The 21,212-nt window shown below is 43.4% G+C and overlaps 2 protein-coding genes across 2 annotated transcripts in view; both read right to left on the bottom strand.

Annotated features, from left to right (window-relative positions):
* Window positions 1–211: 211 nt before the first annotated feature.
* GCSH (glycine cleavage system protein H) lies at window positions 212–10,506 on the bottom strand. The gene is made up of 5 exons (XM_032230714.1): window positions 10,250–10,506; window positions 6,141–6,220; window positions 3,318–3,381; window positions 2,482–2,613; window positions 212–1,123 (listed from the first exon to the last, which is right to left on the bottom strand). Exons 1-5 carry the CDS (start codon window positions 10,422–10,424, stop codon window positions 1,026–1,028), a joined length of 549 nt encoding a protein of 182 aa, XP_032086605.1. The 5' UTR covers window positions 10,425–10,506; the 3' UTR covers window positions 212–1,025.
* Window positions 10,507–12,978: 2,472 nt separating this feature from the next.
* PKD1L2 (polycystin 1 like 2) overlaps window positions 12,979–21,212 on the bottom strand; it is a 58,280-nt gene continuing 50,046 nt past the window's right edge. The window contains exons 40-44 of the mRNA XM_032231101.1: window positions 19,959–20,119; window positions 18,653–18,863; window positions 16,669–16,770; window positions 15,006–15,137; window positions 12,979–13,347 (exon numbers count right to left, since the gene is read on the bottom strand). Of these exons, the coding sequence (XP_032086992.1) occupies window positions 13,219–13,347; window positions 15,006–15,137; window positions 16,669–16,770; window positions 18,653–18,863; window positions 19,959–20,119 (735 nt within the window). The 3' untranslated portion in view covers window positions 12,979–13,218. The remainder of the gene's footprint in view (window positions 13,348–15,005; window positions 15,138–16,668; window positions 16,771–18,652; window positions 18,864–19,958; window positions 20,120–21,212) is intronic.

Here is a 21,212-nt window from a genome sequence, read left to right as displayed (position 1 = left end):
CAGCTGAAATAGCCTGCAGTACTTGCACTCTAACCACTGCCACCTCGGCTCTTAACAACAGAAATTGTGGCCATAAATCGAGGACTACCTGTATGGAGGCCCCAAGATTGCCTTTCAAACTTTCCAATAAGCTGCAAGGTCAAATACACAACCTCAGTCTTACCCACCACTTAACTATTAAGCGACAACGGAACAAAACAAACAAACCTAGTAAAGTCAGGATTTTTTATTAACTTCTGTTATCTTATCTTCTGCCAGGCTCAACACTTGCACTTTTGAACCATCTAATCTGGGGGTAGTCAACCTTTTATACCTACCGCCCACTTTTGTATCTTTGTTAGAAGTAAAATTTTCTAACCGGTTCCACAGTGATGGTAATTTATAAAACAGGGAAGTAACTTTACTTTATAAAATTTATAAAGCAGAGTTACAGCAAACCCCTATCGCCCATCATGAAAGCTAGAACGCCCACTAGTGGGCGGTAGGGACCAGGTTGACTACCACTGATTTAATCTCTGAGGACTTTTCACTAATACCAAAGGCAGCCGGAGAGCTTCTGGTAGACGACAAAAAAAAAAACCAGACGCCCGGGGAAAAGAGGTTGGCAAAGGAAAAAGCAAGACAATCTGTACAAATAAAAAGTAGAAGTTGGAATTAAGGCTGTTGCATCCTCTTCCAGATCTATCTCATCAACCTTCTGGGTCCATTCCAGGAACAAAGGTCATTCTAGCCCAGAAGGAATTATGGACTTCAAACCTTGAAATTATATTCACTGGGACGGAGGGGAGAAAAAAAATCAAAACTATTCCTGATTCGTGCTTAGTGAGAGAAGCCACAAACGTTTTGATTTTATGGACATTTGTGGAACAGCAATTGGAAGAAAGGCGGTGCTTGCTTTATTTTTTTTCCCCTTTCACAATTCCCTCAACCAGCTGCTGCGCCAACTTCTCTTTGGGCCAGTAATTTGAGACCATCTACGTCAAAGAAAGTAGTGGGCACTGGCTCCGCTTGGCACCTCCTAGCTATTATTCCTCAATGGATTTGATGTATTTCTCATATGCATCTTCAGTCAAGAGGTCGTCCAGTTCAGAAGGATTATCCACCGTCATTTTGATAAGCCAACCTGTGAGCCAAAAAAAGCCAAATTAGGGTTTGTGCATTTTTGGGTTCTTAGCAAATTGACTTGCATTTAAGGCTCTTTGTAGCATCCCATAGTCACATGACTGCAAATTTTGACCTTTTTTTAGGGGGGGGGGTAGTTTCAATTATTTACTTCCAATTCTGGTAAAAAAAAAAAAACCACCCCATTGGGGGGGAATAGGTTTTGTTAACAACCACCTGTTCTGACCAAGGCTTCCCAAGAGCATGAAGCAAACTCCTTGTCCCGACAAAAACCCCTTTTATTAATTTGCTGTGAATTCTGCTCAATCACATCCAGCAAAGTCTTTCCAGGGAGGATTTGTGGTCACAGACCCTATATGGCTTGGAGAGCTGCCAGGCCGATATCTGGAAAACTTGGCAAGGAGTCTTGGAGAGTCACAAACCAACTAAGTGAACTAATTGTCTCCTGCAAGCTCCACTCCCCTTTCGCTCCTCTTTTATTTCCTCTGGGAGGGGCCATTCATCATCTGGCTTTACTCCCAAGTCGACGCCTGTTCTTTAGCTGTTCCCTTAGTCTGGCAACTCTGTGCATGCACACACTGGGAACAGGCTCCAGCTGTTCATCTGCCTCACTGATGTCTGACTCTGAAGGCAGCTGATAACTGGCATAGGGCTCTGGCCCCCTCTCTGCCTCCGACACAGAGCCCTCATCCGAGCCTTCCCCAGACTCCAGGACTGACCCATGTTCCTCCCCAACCTCCTCACTGTCCGAATCTGCTGCCAGCTCTGCTGGCCGCTGATGGGCCACAACAGTACCACAAAAAGGTTGTAAAATCAATCATGCAGTCACATGGTGACTCAACCAATTGATTTACAATTGTAATTCCAGGTTACAATGGTATGTTTAGAACTGCCTGTAGTGTTTATTCCACAACACTTTGTTGGATCAATTCCAATACAGGTAGTCCTCAACTTACAACAATTCAATTAGCGACCATTCAAAATTACAATGGCACTGAATTATGGCTGTTTTTCCTCACTTACGATTCCTCACTTTGCAGGATTTCATGTGACCAAAATTCAGATGCTTGGCAACTGTTTCATACTTATAACCATTGCTATGTCCCAAGATCACAATTTTACGATCTTCTGACAAGCAAAGTGAATGAAGAAAACAGATTCACTTAAGAACTGGGTTAACAACTTATCAATTGAGTTTAACAACTGAGGCACGGAAGGTCATAAAATGGGACAAAGCTCACTTAACAACAATTTTTGGGCTCAGTTGTAGTCATGCGTTGAGGACTACCTGCATTATCATTGCAATATTCTGCAAACTACTGTTCAAAATCCTTGGGAAAATGGGGATTCTTCTCTTACCATCTTGGTAACAAGATTTGTTGACAAGCCCAGGATTATCAGCAAGGGCGGTGTTAATTTCTGTGACTTCTCCTGTGATGGGAGAGTAGATTTCACTAGCAGCCTTCACACTTTCCAAGGCTCCAAACTCATCTGGAACATTAAATGGAAAAAAAAGACTTGGTACAAAAAGGTCCCAAAATGAGAATTTGCATTTGTACGATGTGTTGTGCTAAAGTGGCTGCTGGATTGATGGCAGATCCCTCCCCCCACACCCCTCTTGCTCTCTGCTCTCCACCTGCCCATCTTTCTTTTTCGGTAATGATTTAGTTGTATTTCTCGTTATGTTCTCTTTCAATGTTTATTTTCTGGTTCCATTATCTTCTGTTCATGCTCTTCTCATTTCTTCCTTTTTTTTAAAATTGAAAATTTTTAGAAAAAAAAAACTTTTGCAAATGTTGACTCAGCCTTCCATCCTTCTGAGGTGGTAAAACGAGGACCCAGATTGTTGGGGAGCCATAGGCTGACTCTCTAAAACCGCTTAGAGAGGGCTGTAAAAACACTGTATATAAGTCTAAGTGCTATTACTATATGAAGCAGCTATCGTTTTGGAAACAGAAATCTTTCAGAACTTGTTTCTCCTCTTGACACCTTGTAAGGCAAGGAACTGGAGGCTGGGATGAGAGGTCAACTATTTAATGTAAAGAAAAAGAAATATTTGGGATACACCAGTATCCTTAAAAAAAAAAGCCTAAAGTAATTTTATTCCTCCAAGGTTGAGATTGCTGCCTAATGTAACACTTACTTTTGGGGGACAGAAGATTTTTAAAAAAAAAAGAAATATGAATTATGCTTACCTTGTTTGTTCAGTTTTGTTCCAATTTCTGGAAGACTGCAATAAACAACATCCCCTAATGCTTCCTGAAATGAAAAGTTCCTGCATCAGCCATGATTTAGAGAAATGGAAACCGCTCTGGAAAGAACGCTGAGCATTTTGTGGTGGAATTTAAGCAGAAAACAAATGTCTGCAGAGACTCTCTGTCCTCCAGGTTATGGTTGTCCCAAAGGTGCTTTTTTCAAGAGGCAACTGGACTTCCTGGTTTTTCTTTGAAGACGTTTCACTTCTCATCCAAGAAGCTTCTTCAGGTCTGACTGAATTCCCCACCATCAGGTCAGCGCTGAAGAAGCTTCCTGGATGAGAATGAAACATTTAAAAAAAAAAAAAAAACCAAAACAGAAAGTCCAGTTGCCTCTTGGAAAAAGAACCTTTGGGACAAGCAGAAAACAAGTTCACATCCTCCCAATCAATTTGTGCCACCTGGCTAGGCAAGCCCCAAGACCTGACCCCAAATATGAGATGCTTTCTTACACTTCCCATGTTGTCCTTAAGAAAGACAGCCAGCGGACAGCCAGCTTGGTCTAATGATTAAGGCTCCAGGCTAGAAAGTAGGAGACTGTGAGTTCAAGTCCTGTCTTAGCCACGAAAGCCAGCTGGGTGACTTTGGGCCAATCCCCAGGAGACTATGAGTTCAAGTTTTATCTTAGCCTTCAAAGCCAGCTGGTGGGTGACTTTGTACCAGTCACTCTCTCTCTCTCTCTCTCAGGCCAACTCACCTCAAATGGTGGTTATTGTTGTGGGGAAAACAGGAGGAGGAAGTTGTGTTGGACATTGTTGCCACCTTATTTGTAAAAATAATAAAGGCGAGATACAAGTAAATAAACAAAAATAAACAAAAGTCTTGAAACAGCTTCAAGAATTGCAACTTGCAGAATTCCTGCTGTGGCCTGCCAGGGAAGCCGGCAGCAGATTCGGACAGTGAGGAGATTGGGGAGGAATATGGGCCAGGAATCCTGGAGTCTGGGGAAGGCCCTGATGAGGGCTCTGTGTCAGAGGCAGAGAGGGGGCCAGGGCCGTCTGACAGTTTTCAGCTGCCTTCAGAGTCAGACATCAGTGAGGCAGACGAACAGCTGGAGCCTGTTCCCAGTGTGCGCATGCGCAGAGTTCCCAGATGAAGGGAACTGCTAAAGGAGTCGAGTTGGGAGTGAGGCCACAGGTGGACGATGAATGGCCCTTCCCAGAGGCAAAAAAAGAGGAGCAAAAGGGGAGTGGAGTTGCAGGTGACCATTAGTTCACTTCACTGGTTCGTGACTCTCAGAGACTCCTTGCCAAGCTCTGGCCTGTCAGCTCTCCAAGCCAGATAAGATCTGTGACCGTAAATCCTCCCTTGAAAGACTTTGCCGGATGGGAATGAGCAGAATTCACAGCCAATTAATAAAAGGGGTTTTTGTCGGGACAAGGCGTTTGCTTCCTGCTCTTGGGAAGCCTCGGTCAGAACAATTCCTCACCAATCCAGTGGTGCCCAGAAGACATTGCTCAGAGCAAGCAGAGCCTGTCGTGTTGTGTTTCACAAACATAAGAACAGCCACTGACATTAAGGAAGTGCTGCTCACCCACTTGCACAATGTCAGGTTGACTTTGAAATGCTGACAGAATAAAACAGCCTTAGGTTCCTTCTTAGTGGCTGCATAGACCCCTAAAGTATATCTTTCACACCTCCCAGATACTCCCTCCTTTGACCCCAATGGTCAGAAATTATCAGCGTCACTGTCACCAGTTTAAGATGAAAAGATGCCAAAAACCTTGCCCCGAAAACCCTAAAATGAGAATTGGGGGAAATAGGTAGGGTATCTTGGCCCTATCCATGGATTTGGGACAGCCTTACCCATTGGGGACCACTGTCCAGCCAACCGAAGTCTTCATCCTCTCCACTAAAATGTCATGTACAGGTAGTCCTTGATTTACAACCGCAATGGGGGGGCCACATTTCTGTGGCTAAGACATTTGCTAAGTGAATTTTGCCGCACTTTCTTCACACCGTTAAGTGAATCCCTGCAGTTGTCAAACTGCTAAGTGAATGTGACTTCTCCATGGATTTTGCTTGTCAGAAGTTCCCAAACAGTGATCACATGATCTCGGGACACTGCAACCGTCATAAGTACATGCCAGTTGCCAAGCATCTGAATTCTGATCACATGACCATGGGGATGCTACAACAGTCATGAGTATGAAAATCAGTCATAAGTCACTTTTATCAGTGCTGTTGCAACTTTGGTCACTAAACGGACTGTGGTACTAAACAAACTGAGGACTACCTGCATTGCTCCGAGGAGAAATTTCCTGACAGTTGGACTAATTAATCAGTGGAACAGAAGTTGCCTCCAGAAGTTGTGAATGCCCCAACACTGGAAGTCTTTAAGAAGATGTTGGATAGCCATTTGTCTGAAGTGATGTAGGGTTTCCTGCCTAGGCAGGGGGTTGGACTAGAAGACCTCCAAGGTCCGTTCCAACTCTGCTATTGTATTGTATTGCTCCTAGTGATCTTAAGGCTGCCTGGCCATCTCTTCCATTATGAATGTATTTTCTCCAATGAACCAAACAGAAACCAATAGAAACTTTCGGGCACGATGCCCTCTCAGGTTCTAAGTTTTTCTGGGATGAGGCCAAGCCAATGAGGCACGTCCAGGGCCTTTCAGTCCTGTTTTCCAGGCAGGCACCCCTGAGGTCCAAGTCCACAAACTGGCTTTGCAGGCAGAAACAGCAGTAAGGACAATCGAAAAATCAAAGAGCAAGGCCAACCGACAATTCCAACAGCACCAGAGAAGATTAAAAAAAACAGTACCTGTGCAAAGTTGCTAATTCCTATAGTTCCAATTCCATTTTCAACAGCGATCCATTCGTGCTTGTCTGTAAACCGACGAGCTAAAACAAAATCAACAAGAACAAATGGGTCAATTTAAAGGTTCTGTACTTGTATATTCCTTTGCAATCCTTTACAAAAAAATTGCAAAAAAAGGGGGTGGAACATGATGGCTCAGTGGCTAAGACACTGAGCTTGTCGATCAGAAACGTTGGCAGTTCAGTGACTCGAATCCCTAATGCCATGTAATGGAGTGAGCTCCCGTTACTTATCCCAGCTTCTGCCAACCTAGCAGTTTGAAAGCACGTAAAAATGCAAGTAGAAAAATAGGGACCACCTTTGGTGGAAAAGTAACAGTGCTCCGTGCACCTTCGGCATTTAGTCATGCCAGCCACATGACCAGGGAGACATCTTCGGACAGAGCTGGCTCTTTGACTTTGAAATAAGAGATGAGCACTGCCACCTAGAGTCAGGAACAACTAGGACATATATGCAAGTGGAAACTTTACCTTTACCTTGCAATCCTACTTATGGTCTACTAGTAGAAACTCCGAAATCTAAATGCGAGGCAGGAAAGCCCTTTTGATATGTGGCATAAGAGGTAAATTATATTTAAGAGTTATTTTTTTATGTATTATGAAGCTTACACTTCAATGCTTTCTCTGTCCGATCAAAGTCAAACTTTGTCGTATATTCAACATATGCTGGACCCAGATTTTGCTTTCTCCAATACTTTTACTTTGATTCCCCTTCTGCATGTACAGTATGTATCTCCATACATGCTTCATTATTATACATTACAAAGATACTAAATATAATTTTTATTAATGTGCAGAGGGCTAGCTGCTTGGCAAGGATGTAATGCTGGCAAAGGTAGAAAGAGAGAAACAAAGCGAATAACCAGCAGCCATGAGGATAGATTTGATTGCAGCATTGTGGGAAGAGATGAAGGATCAGGCGGGGAGCAGATCACCTTGGAGGAGATCTCACTAACCTTTTTACACATGACGCTGTATCAGATCTGGGAACAAGTGGCATTATGCAACCTGTGACATGCATGTATTGTTTCTCATATATGCGCTGTTATTTTATTATTTTAATTATTTTTAAATATTTGGTTTCAGGGTTTTGTTATTTGTTATTTATTTATTGTTTTAACTTTATGAGTCGCCCCATGTGAGTATTCACTACTATATATGGTGATATGGCGGCTAAGAAATTAAATAACTATACACCTATGAGGTGGCTTTAAAGTTACAACTGAATTGGTGACACAGAACTGATCTATTTGTAAAACCTGTCCAATATTATGCAAAGGCACACATTTCACTCCTATTCAACATAGCAACAGCAATAACACTTAGACTTATATACCGCTTCACAGTGCTTTTACAGCCCTCTCTAAGCGGTTTACAGAGTCATCATATTGGGTTCTCATTTTACCCACCTTGGAAGGATGGAAGGCCGAACGCAATAGTAGCAAGGGGTAAATAAGGCATTAAATACATAATAGAAAGCAAGTAAGCAGAGATGTTGGTCTCCTAACACAATCACACTCCCAACCATCACAGTTTTTTCCCCTTAAAAGGCCACTTGTCCTGCCCTCTTCTCTTTGTACTGCTTCTTTTCCAGCTGACACAATTCCACAACTACTGGCCACGCTCTGTGTTCTTCTGAACCAATTTGCAGGAGATAACTCTGGGCGTATTTTACTGCAAAATATATATTATATAATAATATAACATTCCATCTAGCTAACCCACACAATATGTTTGTCTTTATAGAATCACAAAGTTGAGAGGGGGCCATTTTGGTGATTCACCCCAACCCCATCAAGGCTGGAATTCAAACAAAATCGTTCAGAAGAAATTGCAACCCAACTTCTCTTTGAACTGTGCAGAGTTGACCACCACTTCCCTTAAGAAATGGCTGGAAGACCAGGTTAGGGACAAATTCTCATTTCAGATTATCTATGTGACCGCAGCCAAGAAATTAAAAGACACTTGCTCCTGGGGAGGAAAGTTATGGCAAATCTAGACAGCATACTAAAGAGCAGAGGCATCATCCTGCCAACAAAAGTATGTATAGTCAAGGCTATGGTTTTCCCAGTTGCAATGGAGGGCTGGGAAGGTTGGATCATAAGAAAGGCTGATACAGCAATAAGGCCAATTTGATAATGATTATGTACCATCAGTTGGCTGTTGACTCATAGCAATTACATGTTGTTGTTAGCTGCGATCTCATGTCTGACCCATCGTGATCCCATGGACAACATTTCTCCAGGCCTTCCTGCCCTCTACCATCCTCTGGAGGCCATTTAAGCTCAAGCCTACTGCTTCGGTGACTCCATCCAGCCACCTCAATCTCTGTCATCTCCTTCTTCTTTTGCCCACAATCTTTCCCAACATGAGGCCTTTCTCCAATGAGTCTTTCCTTCTCATTAGATGGCCAAAGTATTTGAGTTTCCTCTTCAGGATCTGGCCTTCTAAAGAGCAGTCAGGGTTGATCTCCTCTAGGACTGACCGGTTGGATTGCCTTGCAGTCCAAAAGGCTCGCAGGAATCTTCTCCAGCACCATAGTTCAGAGGCCTCCATTCTTTGGTGTTCAGCTATTCTTATGGTCCAACTTTCACAGCCATCCATTGCAACTGGGAAAATCATAGCCTTGGCTATACACACTTTTGCTGGCAGGGCCGTTAACTGCTAGCCTGCCTTTAATACTTCATAAGCAACTCATGGCCACAAGCACACCTAATATTTCTTCCTTCACCTATTTGCCCCAGAACGACAACCACCCTGTGAGGTAGGTTAGGCTGAGAAATTGGAACTTGGCCCAAAGTCACCCAGCCGGCTTTCCTGCCCAATTTCTCCAACCGTTTTTCTCTGCACCACATGCGGGATGAGAGCCAGCCTAAAATTCAGAGTACGTATGTATTGGAAAGGGGGTGGTGCTGGTGGAATACGCTACAATGCGGTGGTCACCAACCAGTGGCCCGTAGAAAATTCTGGTGGTTCACAGAAAAATTATTTGCATTTTTATAGTGCCCTAAATACTATTTATCTTTTTTTAAAAAAAATCCTATTAGTGATCCGTGGGATTTAAAATTATGAATTCAGTGGTCCCTGAGATCCAAAAGGTTGGTGACCCCTGCTACCATGCACTTCGTAGTAACATTTCGCTGCTTGAAAGGCGACTAAAAATGACCTTCCCTCAACATCAGGAATTTAACCTCGCCTGGAGGGCAAATTTATTTGTTTGTTGTTGTTTGTTAAATTTCCACCCTGCATTGCACAACGGGCCTGTCCAAGAATTGATTGCAGGAAAAATGATTTCAGCAATAGAATAGTAAATGTGTGGAACACCCTACCCGATCCAGTTGTTAGTTCCTCTAACCTCCATCCCTTTTACCTTAAACTGTCTACCCTGGACCTTACATATTTCTTAAGGGGTTCCTAAGGGGGCATGCGTAAGTGCACCAGTGTGCCTACCCTCCCTGTCCTACTGTCCCCATTTATATCTACTCTTTTTATGTGTTTATGGCTATGTTTTGCTTATTTTTATTCATTTATTTGTGCCATTTTTTTCATGTGTTTTTCCTACTTGTACTTGTTGACAAATTAAAATAAATAAAATGAAATAAATAAATAAATAAAGAAGCCAACTTCCTGGGATGGAAGCCAAGGGCCTTCCAGGGCTTCTAGGAAGCGGGCTTCGCTTCGGATTCCTGGGGAGCCAAACCCAACTCTTGGCATCCCACCCACCCACCCACGCGTGCAACGCAGCCCTCGCCTTGATGAGCTGCAGGGATATGCGCCCTGCCCGCGTTGCGCGGCCCTTCGCTCGGAGTCACGGGCGCGCCGAGCTGTGCAGGGCGGCAAGAGGGGCTGCCTGGGAAGCAGAGAGGAGGCCTCCGGCTAAGCGCATCGGTGCTCAGGCTTTGGCTGCGATTGGATCCCTCGGCGCGGTTGGATCCGGAGCAGAGCCAGGGCGCAAAGGGCCGGCTGGCTCCCGCCGCGCTTTGGCGCACGCCTCTCCGCCTGGCAATGGCGCGCTTCCCCGGCTGCCCGCCGCCCCTTTCGCCGCCAACTCACCGGCGAGCAGCAACGCAGGGCTGGTGCTGAGCCGTCGGGCCTCGGGGCTCCGGACGATGCCGCCGCCGCTGCTGCTGCTGGGCCAAGGCAGCAAGGATCCGCGCGGCCCAGCCGCTGCGCCAAGCCCGACTCTCCGCAAGGCTCGCCAAGCCGCCGCCGTCGCCGCCACTGCCATCGCGGGGCCGCTCCGCGAAGATGCGGCCCGGGCCGGAGGCGAAAAGCAGCCGGGGGAGAGGAGGGGAGGGAGGGAGGGAGGAGGCGGGCCCAGGGGGCCTGGCCTGGCTCCTTGGCCAGCCGAGGGAAGGGAAGAGGAGTCGCGCCGGGCGGAGTCGCTGCGCGCCGCTACGGAGAGGGTAGTAGTTTCTCTCCCCCTCCTTTGTTCCCTCTCCTCTGCCTAACAAATAATTCCCTCCCCACTGTCAAAGTATTCATTAAGGCTGCATTACTATTACTATTAGTCTTCTCATCGTTCCTCTCACCCATCTCCTCCCACTGATGACTGCAGGACTGTAACTTTGTTGCTTGTATCCTTCCGATTTAGATTGATTGTTTCCTGATTGCTTATTTGTACCCTATGACTATCATTAAGTACCTTATGATTTTTGACGAATGTATCTTGTTTTTTTATTCACACTGAGAACATCTGCACCAAAGACAAATTCCTTGTGTGTCCAATCACCCTTGGCCAATAAAAAATTCTACTCTACTCTACTCTACTCAACTACTATTCTATTATTATTCTATTCCATTTCATTCCTATTCTATTCTATCCCACGTGGTGCACTCTGGAGTGGAGGGACTACAATTCCTCTCTTTCTCGGCCTACCTAAAGGAAGAATCCAGGGAGCAGCTGCAGGGGTGTGTGCGAAGGTTGGAGAAAGTGCCAAGATTTTGAACCTCCGACCAGAGAGGTTTCCTGCTGCTTCAAAGAATAGCAACAAAGGAGAGAGAGAGAGGCAGCTGCAAAACTGCCAAGCCAGACCTGGTTTATGGACTGGGATGGAAAGCTCAGTAGGCAGGATATAGAGTTGGCCAAACATCTGGGATTTTATGGCCAACCAAGTCCGAAGATCTTCAGAAAACTCTATTTATTTATTTATTTATTTATTTATTTATTAGTTAGTTAGTTAGTTTGTCAAACATGTAAAGGATAACAGGTGTAAGTATAAACATGGACATGAAGAAATGAAATGAGTACAGATAAATGGGAACAGTAGGACAGGGATGTTAGGCACACTAGTGCGCTTATGCATGCCCCCTTTACGGACCTCTTAGAAATGGGGTGAGGTCAGCAGTAGACAGTTTAAGGTTGAAGCTGTGATGGTTAGAGAATGTAACAACGGAGTTAGGTAGAACATTCCAGACGTTGGCCACTCTGTTGCTGAAGTCGTATTTTCTGCAATCGAGTTTGCAGTGGTTTACGTTGAGTTTGTATCTATTGTTTGCCCATGTATTATTGAAGCTGAAGTAATCATTGACAAGTAGGATGTTGTAGCAGACAATTTTGTGTACTATGCTTAGATCAGACCATAGGCGGCGTACTTCTAGGTTGTCCAAGTCCATAATTTCGAGCCTGGTGGCATAAGGGATTCTATTGTGAGCAGAGGAGTAGAGGACTCTTCTCGTGAAATACCTCTGGACTCGCTCGATTGTATTAATTATTAATTAATCTGCATGGATTCAGATGCCAGCAGCCAAGCTGGACCTGAGAATGCTTTGCTAGTTAGTCTTCAGTGTTGATAAACCTTTTTTTACTTAAATTGTATCTCTTATCAGTTTTTGTTTTTTAAAGCACTTGTACCCGGGAGATTGCAACATGTCTGTTTTCCTTAGAAAACATGATTCAACATCCTCTTTTGTTCTCTGGAAAGTGGGTTGGAATCCCTAGACAAAGGAATTCTGTTTTGAGGAATTATTTTGGCTAGAGAAAAAATATGGGTGAGAGATTTGTGAAGCGCTTCCTAGGCTCGCTTGCAATATTGCAAATCCATTCCACCTCCCCCCAAGCAGGGGTGTTTTGTTCAACCTTTTACATTTTGCAATTATATTTACTAGGCCTGTAGTGGACATGATGACTTTTGAATGAGAGCCAAATATTTCCATGGGGAAAATTTTACAGGAATAGGAGACATGTTAGTTGCAAATTGATAGCAGATTTCATATATATATATATATATATATATATATATATATATATAGATAGATAGATAGATAGATAGATAGATAGATAGATAGATAGATAGATAGATAGATATAGATATATATAGATATATATATGAAATCTGCTATGAAATATGAAATGGCCCGGTGTGTGTTTGCATGTTCCAACATAATTCTGGAACGCCTCGGGCAATTTGAACCAAACTTGGTACACAGATAACTTACTCTCTGGAAAAAAGTACTGTGGGGGTAAGACATCCCTAACACCTCTCAAGGTATGTGTTCTGTTAAGATATAGCCTTTTGTGCCTTAAAATGACTTCTACAGTACTGCCATAAAATGGCTTCTACTGTACAGCGAAGTGGAGTTGCCATGGTAATGACTACACAGTACTCCACAAGGGGGCTCCCTCTGGTTAGGGGGAAAATCCAACATTAAAAATTAGGTTTGGTCTGGACATTTTCCCCTATAAATAAATACCCGGGCGAACACCGGGTTATCAGCTAGTTTCAAATAAACTGAGTCACAATTATGCTTTAATACTTAACATTTATTATATCACCCTGAGAAATAGTGACAGGAAACAGCCATGTAGATTCTAAAAGGAAAATCTCTTCTATATAGCTTAATGTATTTCTATATCTACAGCAAGATACATATTCAATTATTAGAGATCAAATGAAGCTTTTGATTCATAAAAATGAGCTCCTGTTTTGTACCACAGCATTTCACAAACCTGGAAATCACAACATTTACATGTAACACAACAGCTATAAATTCACACAAGAAGCAAAATCTTGGCTGAGCCATTAGATGTCATTCCCAGATGCTTGCAGCTGCGTGCCACAAACTGGAGTGCGGTCATTTTTATATTTAATTCCAAGGAAACTGCACATTTTCTTCAGCATGAGGTCCACTATCTCTTCTTCTTCCGAAGCCTTTAAAAAGAGAGAGGGAGGGAGGGAGGGAGGGAGAGAGGGAGGGAGGGAGGGAGAAGGAGAGAGAGAGAGAAAGAGAAAGAAATGCTATCATTACAATGCTGGATTCCTAGATAGAAAACAGTGTTTCTTAACCATAGCAAAATTTAAGAGGCACAGACTTGGACTCCCAGAATTCCCCAGCCAGCCGGCTGAATTGACAGGGAATTGATGCCACAAAATTGAGAAAATAGACAGAAATCCATCTTGCAAATCAAAACATTTTATTTAATGCAGAGCATCCTACCCTGATATTCTCCAGGTGCATTCAAATTCCAAGCACCTCCAGGTGATATAGCCAATGACTGGCCAATGGAAGCTGCTGGTCAGCATGCAAGAACTCACCGTGGGGAAAATCCCCATACAAAAAGTCCTTGACTTATGAACACAATTGAGACTGGAATGTTTGTGGCTACACCAAGCAGTTGTTAAGGAAATCAGACTCAATTTTAGGAGCTGTTTTGCCATGTTGGTTAAGCAAATCAAGTTGTAACATGAAGCTTTAAGTGAATGCTTCTTCCACTCACTGCTTGTCAGAAGCCAGCTGGAAGAGCTGCCAATGACGATCACATAACCTCAGGATCCTGCAACCATCGTAAATCATACTGGTTGCCAAAGGCCCAAATATTGATCACATTACCATGGAGATGCTGTGCTAATTTTCGTGGTGCTGCAATGGTTAGAATGCAGTATTGTTGGCTAACTCTGCCAAATGTTAGCAGTTCGATCCTGACCAGGTCAAGGTTGATTCAGCCTTCCCTCCTTCCGAGGTCGATAAAATAGGACCCAGATTGTTTGGGGCAATAGGCTGGCTCTGTAAACTACTTAGAGAGGACTGTAAAACACTGTGAAGCAGTATATAAGTCTCAGTGGTATTGCAAGGGTGGGGACTGATAATAAGTTGCTTTTTTCAGTGGTTTTGTAACTTCGAACAATCACTAAATGAATGGTTATAAATCAAGGATTACCCGTATTGAAATTACCTCCTGGTCTAGGTACCCTGTCTTGAAATCAAGAGTGACCAATCCTTTGTTGAACAGGATTTTTGCTTAACTGAAGAATAGATAAAGGTGGACTGCTTTGGACGGCAAATAACACCCATTGAACTGAGCTGGATCCATCAAGAGTTGGATTTTCCATTTTTATGGCTTTTTAAAGAATGGTTTTTGACGTTTCTGTTTGGACAACTGCACTGTATCCATTTTCAGCCATGCATGTTCTTTTCCCCTCTCTTTTTTTCATTATTTCCTTCAACAAAATGGCAGAAAAGCATTCTGCCAATCTGAGACAGTTCCACCAACCACACTTGACTTGGTGGCGGTAGAGTTGCAGAGGATTCCAGAGCAGTGGTGAACTTCATTTTTTTTTACTACCGGTTCTGTGGGCGGGGCTTGGTGGGCATGGCAGGGGAAGGATGCTGCAAAATCTCCATTCCTACCCCACTCTGGGGCCAGTCAGAGGTGGTATATCCCGGTTCTCTGAACTACTCAAAATTTTCACTACTGGTTCTCCAGAACCTGTCAGAACCTGCTGAATTTCACCCCTGCTCCCGAGGCCCCTAGGATACACTTTGGGACTTTTTCAGGTCCCCTTTAAACTCTGAGATTCAATGAACAAACCTGATAATGTTTCTGCTCCTCGCTAAAAGCCACCAGGATGACCGAAATGAAGAGGTTCAACACCACAAACGTCATAAAGATTATGCAGGAACCGATTAAGAAGGACCCCAAAATAGGATTGTAATCCAGGACCTGTAATTTGAGAGATATTATTAAGTCTATGGAAAAAAAATAGGATGAAAAAAATGTTTTTATAAAGCTGCTTACAAACTTTGAGCAGGGCAGTAGATTAGATTATAGCTTTATTCATTAGCCTATAGGACATATCAAAGCACAAAGTTCAAACACATATCACCAATAAAATCCTATACAAACAGGGCAGTAACTGCTGTGTTGCTTGGGTGCATCAGAGCCTCCGATTCTGTACAGGAATCTAGCTATCCTGTGTACAGTGAATAGACACATTTCAATGCTTATGATTTTATTTACCTGTACAATTTTTACTTTTGGCATGAGTAAAACGAGTATTTTTTAATTGTCATAACAATAAGTAAAATATGGTTTTTTTAAAATCACATACATACATACATACATACATGTTTCCCTCACATGTATGTGCTAGTTGCTCTCGACTCTAGGGGGCAGTGCTGATCTCCATTTCAAAGCCAAAGATCCAGCCCTGCCCGAAGACGTTTCTGTGGTCATGTGGCCAGCATGACTAAACACCGAAGATGCATGGAACACTGTTACCTTCCCACCAAAGGTGGTTCCTATTTTCCTACTTGCTTTTTTACATGCTTTCAAACTGCTAGGTTGGCAGAAGCTGGGACAAGGAGCGGGAGCTTACTCCATTATGCGGCGCTAGGGATTCGAACCTCCAAACTACTGACCTTTCTGATCGACAAGCTCAGCATCTTAGCCACTGAGCCAACGCGTTCCTGTGATATACATATACATATACATATACATACATACATACATACATACATACATACATACATACATACATACATCATCACCATTGTCTTCATTTTAGCCATTGTCTAGCAACTGCAGGATGAAGGCCTCTTCTGCATATTCCCAACCTATACGGTCCTGAGCTTTCTTTTGCCAATTGGCCCCACAATACTTGCTAACATCTTCAATCCATTTTGTTTTAGGTCTTTTTCATGGATGCTTTTGATCAAGTGGGATCCATTCTATGACTGCCTTGGTCCACTTGACATCAGTTCTTCTCGGTGTGCGACCAGCCCATTTCCATTTCAACTCTTTTACCCTCTTGATGGCATTGTATTCCTTTTGTTTGTTTTCTAATCCATCCATAAAACCTATTCTAATAACAAGAAAAAGCTAACCCAGCTTCCTGGAACCAAATTATTTTCCATTTTTGGATTTCAGCTCCCAAAAGTCACAACAGTGGTAGATGTCTGACTCCAGATAATTGAAGGATATCAAGTTGGAGAGACTTAATGCTACTAGGTACAATCCTTTGCATATATACTGTATGCAAAACTAAGCTTTGTTGTATATGGTAAGGATGCATAAATTTGCGCCCCAACTTAATCTATATTTCAGTTTTCAATTTTTCCTGTGATACGTTTTTCTCTCTAAATCACTTTTCCACTCACAAGATCAGTCAGCAGTGAGAAAATTTTTCCACGCTCTAAATAAAATAAACACTTTGATTTTTTGTTTGATAGACCTTATTTAGAAAGTATCATACCTCTTCGTAGTTGAAGATTCCTAACTGAAGGCTGACCATAGTCTCAGCAGAATCAAACAGAGTCTTGTATGAATTCAGTTTCCAGCCATATATTAGATTTGTCTGCATTTTAAACGAACAAAATAATAATAATCTTAGATGCCAGGTATTTTATTTTCTCCATAATATCTACTGCTCATTTTTTATTCTGACAGGAAGATATCCTGAAAAGACGGAATAAGTCTGAACCATCTTGATGGGAAACGCTTCAGTTGCATTACTGAAATAAATGAACTTTTGCACAATATTCTAATTTTTCGAGTTTCACCTGTATAACCACACAGAATAAATAGTAGATGAAGTGTTTAACCAGCCTTCCCTTAGCTATTGATCCTTCTTAGTGAACTTTGAGCCAGCTGCCCTGTCTTAAGAGTACAAACAACCTCGTAATTGCAGGGAAAATTTTGTGAAAAATGCTATGTATGACATCTTAAGTTCCTGGAGGAAGGTCATAAAATTAATGAATGGGTGAAATTAATGAATAATGAAAAAAAAAGAACTGTTAGTGGGCTGGTGAAAGTCAAGTAAGATACCTGCTGCCATTAAGCAGCTCACACAGGCCCTCCTGTTGCTCAAAACTGGAGGTTTTTCAAGAAGCGATTGGGCAGCCATTTGTCTGGAATGATACAGGGCAATGATGGTGAACCTTTTTGGCACGGAATGCCCAAACCACAACACTCACACACATTCATGCACACGCACCCGAGTGCTGGAAACCTGAAGACTAACTGACTGGCCACCTAGTCTTTGGGTTTGCGCATGTGCGTGCTGGCCAGCTTGTCTTCACATGTGCTGGAGCACCAGAAACCTGAAGACCAGGTGGCTGGGGTGCATGTGCGCAATGGAAACCAGAAGAGCAGCTGGCGATAGCACACATGCCCACAGAGAGGGCTCTGCATGCCACCTCTGGCACATGTGCCATAGGTTCACCATCACGAGTTTAGGGCCTCCTGCTTGAGCAGGGTGGGTGGAGTAGAAGACCTCAAGGTCCCTTCCAACTCTATTATTCTTTTATTCTGTAAAACAAAGACTAATTCTGCTCATAATCATCTCAAACCTGTTAATTAACAGGAGCTTCTCAATACAACCAGATACCTCAACACATTGTCACAGTTTAATTTCCATGAGGCTCTTCTTGTTACCTTGTTTTGTAGCTTCTACCAGATGCTATAATGGAGCTCACAAGATAACCTGGGACCAGTTGTTCTTTCCTAAACTAACTCATAGAAACATTGCTCCAGGAATAACTTTGAGTTCCCAGAAGGAAAGTAGACTGGAAATGAGTATTATTTAGCATGACATGTATCTTGTAGGACATTTCCACATAAGGATTCTGAACCAGTTTGAAATCAGTTCCAGTTCAGTGTTGGTGTTGGAGAACTAAACTGGTTTATTTCCAAGGTCTATTCTAAAGTGGGGTTCTTTGCAAAAGTTCAGGATGGGATCCTAATATCTAATTTTGCTCAGGATTTGAAGTTTGGTGGGAAAAGTGTCCATTTTGTTCTAGAGTTCTCTGCTTTATGAATAACCCATGTAAAAGGTAAAGGTTCCCCTTGCATATATGTGCTAGTCGTTTCCAGCTCTAGGGGGTGGTGCTCATCATTTCAAGGCCGAAGAGCCAGCGCTGTCCGAAGACCTCTCCGTGGTCATGTGGCCGGCATGACTCAATGCTGAAAGCACATGGAACGCTGTTATCTTCCCACCAAAGGTAGTTCCTATTTTTCTACTTGCATTTTTACGTGCTTTCGAACTGCTAGGTTGGCAGAAGCTGGGACAAGTAACCGGAGCTCACTCAGTTATACAGCGCTAGGGATTCGAACTGCTGAACTGCTGACCTTTCTGATCAACAAGCTCAGTGTCTTAGCCACTGAGCCACCACATCCCCCAACCCATGAACTACATAAACATACAAGAAGACCTGAGCACAGCCTTCCGGATTACTCACAGCAATGGAATAAGCCAGGAACATGATGATAATCACGGTGGCAAATCCCGATATGTCCCCCCAGGCTCTCCGCAAGGTGGAGGTGATCATGTTCAACTTGGGGTTGAGTCTCAACAAATGCCAAAGTTTCACGGTGGAAAGGAGCACCAGGAACGCAATCAGGTAGCCCAACACTGCATCCACTGTAGCAGTTTGATTGAAGCTCACAAACCTAAGAAGAAGATTCAGGGATTGCAATCAGCTGGCAGGTAGCAGTGGGGAGGGCAACGTTGGTGCCTTGCTTGTGGAAACTGCCATCCCAATCCATCGGTCAGAGCATAGAAACGGGAGGATTGAGCCCCAATTGGAGGAACCTATGTTCAGCTTCTCAATTAGTCAAGCCATATTAGATGGCTTAGAGGAGCCGAGGTGGCGCAGTGGTTAAATGCAGCACTGCATGCTACTTCAGCTGACTGCAGTTCTGCAGTTCGGCTGTTCAAATCTCGCCGGCTCAGGGTTGACTCAGCCTTCCATCCTTCAGAGGTGGGTAAAATGAGGATCCAGATTGTTGGGGGCAATATGCTGACTCTGTAAACCGCTTAGAGAGAGCTGAAAGCCCTATGAAGCGGTATATAAGTCTAACTGCTATTGCTAAGACACCAGCAAACAATCCAAACAAACAAAAAAATCATCAAGAGAAATCTTCCCTGCCACCTCTTTTGCAAAAGAAAGAAACTGGATGAAATAGTTTAGCTCAGGGTGTCAAACTTGATTTCATTGAGGGTTTCATCAGTATTTGACCTCAGTGGACCAGAGTGGGCATGGCCAGGGTGGGTGTGGTGGAGTGCCTATAGAGGCCTGAGCACTCTACCAGCGAAAACAGGCTCCTGAGCTCTGTTTTTGGCTGCAATAGCCTCCTGCAATCCCTTCGCCAGCAAAAATGGAGCTTGGGAGGGCTGCCCACGGCCCTCGCAAGCTCAGTTTTTGCTGGCAGAGGCACAGTGAGCCGATCTTTTGCTGTTTCCTTGGTGGCCCCGTGGGTCAGTTCTAAGCACCCTGCAGGCCAGATCCGGCCACTGGGCCTTGAGTTTGATACCCCTGGTTTAGCTTGTATGTATAAACCACATGCATACAAATGCTTATTGAACGTATTTGCAAATCATAACAACCCTGTCTCTTAAAAGGAAAAGTCTTGCTATTAGCAAATTCTCCTCTTTTCTACCTTTGGTGGGACGGTGTATTCAGAAAGTGCCAGAGCAGCAAATCAAGTTTATTACACTCAAAAGGCCAGAGACTAGAACAAATAAAGCCAGAGAATCAGACATACTCATCCTTATGTTCTTGGTAGTAACAGATGTCCCTTAAGCCCAAGATCATCCGCCGAACAAAAACGGACAGGGCACTCCAGCTGATCAAGATGATGGCCAACTCCAGGAGGTTCCATTTGCTGTGGAAGTAATTCCATTTCAGAGCCCGCAGGATTTTTCCCTGTTGGAACAAGATATTCAGTTTTCAGGAGTACAATCTGTGAGCAGTGGGGAGGAAAGGAAGCCTTTATATAACTCACTAGAGTGCAATGCAGTTTCATTTAGAATATTACAGACTAGTGTGGATGTCTTGGTCAATTTTATTTATACACTAGGCAATCCATGGCCAGTTGAATCATTGTTTCAGAGATATGTTTTACCTACACAGACAAACAGGCGGGCAAAAAAAGCAGCATGGGAAAGAGTAACGTCTGACTTCCTGCTGGCTTCCCCAGTGACTTTCATTGTAGGGAGCTGGTGGGGAATGTCAGAAATTACGACCACGTGACCATAGCTGACCTCAGCAGCCCTGAATCAGCCACAAATTTCAATTCCATGGGAGTCATGAATCCCAGATTTTGGGCACATTCTTTAAGTTGGTCCATTCGAAGTACATTCAAAAGCTGTTGTCTATGATGTTTTGCCCACTTGAAGGTTACAAAGCATCAAACAGACCTGAGACTTTTAGTACATATACTGTTGATATTATCCATCTTGTGTGTGTGTGTGTGTGTGTGTGTGTGTGTGTGTGTGTGAGCCCGCGCGCGTGCGCCAACAGAACAGATTATTATGCTGTTTTTGGAAAACAGCTAAAGGGCTGGGATTGGATGAGAAAATAGATGGGGAATACAAGCACAGCTTGTGACAACTGACAATCAGGAAACCATATTCGTCCTTTGCCAGATAGCCCTGAAGTTAAATCCATGATTATTTATCACTTCAAATTCTTAGCTCAGATCTTCTTTAGATGTGTATGCTATGATGCCGTTGTAGAAGAAGCCCTTCGTAGTGACATCACTGCACATGACCAGATGTCACATCTTATATCTTACTTGCTTGCTGGCAAAAATCTGACCAGCCAATCCATCCAGGTTGTTTTCTGCCCATAATTGGCAAATACTAATTAAGATCAGGTGGGCTATAGTTTGTTTTCCTTGCAAAGTGTCATTAATTAATTGATTGCCTTCGTACCTCTGCTTGAATTCTTTAATAACTTTTTGGGAAATTAGTTTGTGCCCATTGGCTTTCGTCTCTGTAGACCAGACACCTAGGAT

This window comes from Thamnophis elegans, chromosome 14 (genome assembly GCF_009769535.1).
Source record: "Thamnophis elegans isolate rThaEle1 chromosome 14, rThaEle1.pri, whole genome shotgun sequence".
In the NCBI taxonomy this organism is placed as follows: domain Eukaryota; kingdom Metazoa; phylum Chordata; class Lepidosauria; order Squamata; family Colubridae; genus Thamnophis; species Thamnophis elegans.
Note: the sequence above shows the minus strand (reverse complement) of the source record. Positions and strands in the feature narration are given on the sequence as shown.

Coding starts and splice junctions, on each gene's coding strand:
- GCSH (XM_032230714.1), bottom strand. CDS start 10,424: ATGGCAGTGGCGGCGACGGCGGCGGCTTGGCGAGCCTTGCGGAGAGTC. Junction 2,614..3,317: donor AACAAAACTGAACAAACAAG/GTAAGCATAATT, acceptor TTAATGTTCCAG/ATGAGTTTGGAGCCTTGGAA. Junction 1,124..2,481: donor CAAATCTTGTTACCAAGATG/GTAAGAGAAGAA, acceptor TTTGGCTCACAG/GTTGGCTTATCAAAATGACG.